At 48.9% G+C, this 5,428-nt stretch overlaps 1 protein-coding gene across 1 annotated transcript; it reads right to left on the bottom strand.

Annotated features, from left to right (window-relative positions):
• Positions 1–1,304: 1,304 nt before the first annotated feature.
• Positions 1,305–4,654, bottom strand: CCR9 (C-C motif chemokine receptor 9). Its single transcript, XM_059387807.1, has 2 exons — positions 4,469–4,654; positions 1,305–3,266 (listed from the first exon to the last, which is right to left on the bottom strand). Exons 1-2 carry the CDS (start codon positions 4,487–4,489, stop codon positions 2,190–2,192), a joined length of 1,098 nt encoding a protein of 365 aa, XP_059243790.1. The 5' UTR covers positions 4,490–4,654; the 3' UTR covers positions 1,305–2,189.
• Positions 4,655–5,428: the final 774 nt, after the last annotated feature.

Below are 5,428 nucleotides of genomic sequence, written 5' to 3'. Positions count from 1 at the left end.
CCCCCTCCACCCCTCCCCACGTCCTCAGCTCCCCCGCGGCCCCCGTGACATGTGGTCAGAGAAGCGCAGTATCAGAAGGGCACTGAATGGAAATGCCAACCCCAGTCGTGTTCTTTCCACCTCGTGGCACCATTTATTCAGGTGTGTCCCGTGCTTGTTGCTTATTCTCCTGATTTCCTTAAAAGCCACCCCGGGGTCTCCTGGAAATGGTAGCCGAGCAATGGCTCTGTCCATACAATGGCCTTGGGGATGTCACCCTCCCCTTCACTGTAAGTGGTGTTTTTTGCAGGAGGACCCATGTCGCTATGCTGGTCCCAGACAGACACTGCCCATACATAGGACGGGTTAGCAAAGCCTGCGCGTTGCTGCCCGGTTTGTGCTCCCTCTACTGCTTGGACAGGGAGGAGAAGGAGGATGTGGCAGAGTCCAGGGCATCTGTGCCCCCTTTGGAAGCCACTCTTGGGACTGAAACCCCAGCGATGCCTCCTTGAGACCAAGTGTCAAAACCCAGTTCTCTGTGTCCCCCTCGAATAGTCCCCCTTGGAAATTCCACTGGACTGATTGGGACAAACCTGGGAAATAAGCTTGGCCAGAGAAGAGATTAAAAACCAGGCACCCTGGGACCCCTGGGTGGCTCAGTCAGTTAAGCATCTGCCTTTGGCTCAGGTCATGATCCTGGGGTCCTGGGATGGAGCCCTGAGTTGGGCTCCTTGCTCTTCTGGAAGTCTGCTTCTCCCTTTGTCTGCTGCTCACCCTGCTTGTGCTCACACACTCTCCCTCTCTTTCTCTGTCAAATAAATAAATTAATTAAACCTTAAAAAAAAAAAAAAAAAGCACCCAAAGAGAAGTGGGGGTGGGATAGGGTAACTGGGGGACGGGCATTAAGGAGACACTTGTGGTGAGCTCTGAGCATTGTAGGCAAGTGATGAGTGGACTCTGGCCCTGAAACTAATAATACACTACATGTTAACTAACTTGAATTATTTTTTTATTTTTTAAGTATTTTTAATATTTTAATTAATTTTAATTATTTTTTATTTTTTTAAAGAATTTATTTACTTGAGAGGGGGGAGCAGAGGGAGAGGGAGAGAGAGAATCCCAAGTGGACGGCCCCACCAAGCAGGGAGCCAGCCCCCTGCGGGCTTTGATCTCACCACCCTGAGATCATGACCTGAGCCGAAATCGAGAGTCAGATACTTAACTGACTGAGTCACCCAGACGCCCTGCGTTAGCTTGAATTCATAAAAAGTGAAAAGAAAAAACAAAAACAAAAAACAAAACACAACCTGCAATCCAGATGGCTTTAAAGTGTTTCAGAGATTTTATTTCCTTATCCTGATCTGTTCTTCACACTCTAATGTGGCTACGGGACCTCTCACGGGGCACTTCTAAAATACAGAAATGACAAAGAAAGTGACCAGTAATGAGTATTTTACACAATCGTCAAAAAGCACTTTTTCTGGTATATAAAACATTTCACAGGTGAGATAGAAGACACAAAGCAAAAGTGAGCTGCATTACTTTTTTTTTTTTCCCCAGCCTCATCTCAGAATTGGAAGCCTTTGCACAGGTCAGCACTGTACAATAAGAAAAAGAGAAGCAGCGGGGAGGCAGATATCCTTCCAGCAAGCTCAGAAAAAAAGAGGCTCAATAAAACTAACTGGTTTTATAGGGAGGAGACGAAGCAGACCATCCCAGAAGCCACTCGGCAGAGTGTGCCCAAGACAGAGCCAGAGCCGGTTCTGCCAACTTGGGCTCTCGGGGTCTCCCTGCAGGCTGACCCACCCCTGTGACACGAGTGGACAAGCAGAGTCCTCGGGCAGGTCAACCCGGCAGGCAGGTGTGGAGTTACAGAAACCCTTCCAAGGTCAGCCGCATCAATGCTCCGTTAGGTGGCAAAAAGCCGGGGGGGGGGGGTGGTCTGCGGGACCAGTCTGCTGAAAACTGCAGCCATTGTAGCCAAGAGCCAAGCAACAGTCTCATTGGACAGCCAGTCAGTTTGGAAAACTCTGGCTTGGAAATTCTAACTAAAGTAATCGTCCAAATTTATCCCTTTCCGGGTTTGTCTTTATCCTCACTTCATTCTTCTTCTTCTTCATTGGTTTCCCTCCAGTTGCACGTAGTGCAGGTGTACCCCCGTATTTCTTGTAATTTCCGAAAAGGGCCATCCATGTCAGAGCGGAGACCCCTCAGTAGGAGAGAGCACCAGAGGTCGTCTCCAGCAGCATGGATGATAGCTTCACGCTTCCCTCTCTCCTCGTGAATGAGACCCACTGTGCCTGGCTGATGCAACCCAAGTTCTTCAGGGTCTTTATGAGATCCCGGCGGAATCTCTCGCCCACAAAGACGTAGAGGACGGGGTTCAGGCAACTGTGGAAGAAGGCGATGGTTTGAGTGACCTGGAAGCAGATGTCAATGTTGATGGAAATGGCACAGTCGGAAATGAACATGGTGTAGGCGTCGATGGTCTGCACCAACAGAATGCAGTTGTAGGGGAACTGAGACAGGACAAAGACCGTAAGGACCGTGATGGTCACCTTCAGGGCCTTGTGCTTGGAGGACTTCCTGGCTTGTAACAGAGTGTGAATGATGATGGTGTAACAGCACGCCATGACCACGAAAGGGAGGAAGAAGCCCAGGAGGACCTTCAGGGTCAAGACTGTGGACTTCACTCTGGTGCTCTGGTCGCTGGGGTAAACCATGGTGCAGATGGTGATGTCCGATTGCTTCCTGAGTTGACTGTACAGGATTTCTGGGATGCAGAGCAGGGCTGCCACTATCCAGACGGTGAGGCAAATCATTTTGCTGTACAGGAGCCTTTTCTGCCTCCAGTTCTGGGCTCTCATGGCCTGAGCGATGGCGATGTACCGGTCCACGCTGATGCACATGATCAACAGCACGCAGCTGTAGAAGTTCATCTTGTACAAGCTGTTGACCACATTGCACAGGAAGGGCTGGAACCGCCACTGGTCGGCAGCAGCGATGGCCCAGAAGGGAAGGGTGATGAGAAAGAGAAGGTCGGCGATTGCCAGATTCAAGAGGAACATGTCGGTCATGGTCTTGACCCGTGTGCAGTAGCAGTAGACAAGGATGACCAGACTGTTGCCCACGGCGCCCACGATGAACACAAGCCAGTACAAGGGGGGGAGGAAGTAGCTCGCAAACTGCCTGACGTGGCTTTTCTCACAGAAAGTGTTTTCAAAGTCATCATCCATGGTAGACGTGGAGGGGTAGCTGTAGTCGTCAGATATGTTAGAGAAGAAGGTCTGCAAGGAGATATCGGATACCGTTTGGTTAAGGACAAGCCTTTGGAAGATGGCGGGATGACAGAGGCATGGGCCACGTGGTCGTCCCCATCCCAAAAGTCTATGATGAGACAGAGACACATGTGAGTGGAAAGCTGGCATTTCTGAGAGCATCTGTCTGGATCACCCGACAGATTTATATATCCAATGAATGTTATCGTGCGCTGAGGCTATGTCAGGAACTGTGTGCATGTGTTCACGCTAACACCGCAGCCGCCGCTGAGTCAGACATGGCTCCCGCTTGTGGAACCCACATCCTAGTGAGGGCACACACAAGCAAACCAACAGTGACAGGACATGTGGCAAGTGCTCAGAGCCCTTTAGGACCCATGATGGGCACAAAACTTTTATCAAACCCTGAATGATTCTGATTTCTCCTCTCCATTCCCTACACCCAAGGGGTCCTCAGAGGCTCCTAAACTTTTCCAAGACCAGATTCCTCTGAGTCTTCTGAAAGCTATGTAGCCTCTGCTCATGAAGCACCAACACACACACACACACACACACACTCTCTCTCTCTCACATGCAAACTCACATCCATACCCTCTCCCATGCACACACATACATAAGCGCTGGTACAAGCAATGTCATTTTCAGGATCCTTTGCTCAAAATTTGGTAAGAATTTCAAGGCAGCAGAGCATGAAGTCAAGCAAATGGCCCTTCTAAGTATAGGCCCTGTACAGTTGTGCAGGTTCAGCACTCACATATCATTCTTTGGTCTCTCTAAAGGCTCTGTCCTGTTAGGCAAGAAGCCTAAGCTCACCCTCACCAAGGGTTTTATTGTTTTGTGTTTTTTTTAAACCAAATTATGGATCGTCCCTCACCCTTGTTTGTCTCAATTTCAGAACAGACACACAGAAGCAGGCACATCTAGTTAAAGATCATAAACACCCTTACATGTTAATAAAATCACAAATAGCATTTTCCTCTCACTTCGCCACATACCCCCAAGCTCTTCTGGTTTTGCGTGTTTGCAGAGCCCTCTGTGCTGGCGTCAACAGTCCCTCCAGGGCACAGCTCAGCAGAGATCTCGCCCAGGGAAACCACGCAGAGAAATCGCTCCCCGCAGCAGTTTCCTTCCCACAAATCTCCTCCCACCCCCCACAAACAGGCAAGACGACAGTGTGTTTCAAGGAGCCCGAGGAATGTGGATGTACTCACTGTGAATTCTGTGGCCACCATGATGGATAAGATTCAAGCTCGCTTCTCCAAAGAGAGGACACAGATCAAAAAGAGGTCTGCCTTGCAAAAGAACGGCAATGAATACCTAAAGACGAAGACTGAATGTTAAATTCGTTTGTTCTTAAGAAAGAATCCCAAGCAGAAGTTAGAGTCCTCCTGACATTGATGTCAAACCAAATATTCTCGATTTCAAAATGACCTTGGTCGTTAACATAGGAATAAGAGAGACCGCTCCCCTGAGAGCCCTTTGGGGCCTTAACGTTTTACAGCACGTCCTTTTCACATTAGTTCTTTTTCTCTTGATGTAACTTCATAATCATGCTCTGTTTTGCTAAATGTTCCACACTTATTTTATCAACCAGGGGGCTCCTGAAGATCACGGGAGGGAGGTCAACTTGAGAACCATCTGGGCCCAGACTCTGCGGGATAACCAGGTGGCAAGGACACAGGAGACAAAGGCTGGGTCCCTCCCCCAGAGAGGTTCAGAGCCCTAGCACCAGCCTACATGCTCTGTTTACAAACCCAGGATAAGGAAACGGGCCCTATTTTCTCCGTCTCCTGACTCCAGCAGGAAAAGGAGGTCCCAGGGTTTGTTTAGCAAAGAAAACGTAGTTAGTTCCCTAACACAAAGGGCCTCCAAGCTGACTTAAATAAATCTTGGCTGTTGTTCACATGTGCTCTGAAGCTCTGTAAACCTACCCCAATATGACTCAGGGAAGAGCAGCTTGCCTCTCTTCAAGGAAGGATCTCTCTACCTGAGCCAGGCATTTCTCTGTACGCCTTACGCGAATATATTCCAAAGAACCATGTCCAGCGTCACACCCTAAGTTTCTAGAAGGAAACAATTCCCCTTCATAGATCCAACCCTATCCTGTTGGTTTCCTTTCCATAACACAACATCGTGACTCAGCCTCCTTTTCTGAAAGTATAGTGGTTTTC

The sequence above is a fragment of the Mustela nigripes genome, chromosome 2, assembly GCF_022355385.1.
Source record: "Mustela nigripes isolate SB6536 chromosome 2, MUSNIG.SB6536, whole genome shotgun sequence".
Classification (NCBI taxonomy): Eukaryota; Metazoa; Chordata; class Mammalia; order Carnivora; family Mustelidae; genus Mustela; species Mustela nigripes.
Note: the sequence above shows the minus strand (reverse complement) of the source record. Positions and strands in the feature narration are given on the sequence as shown.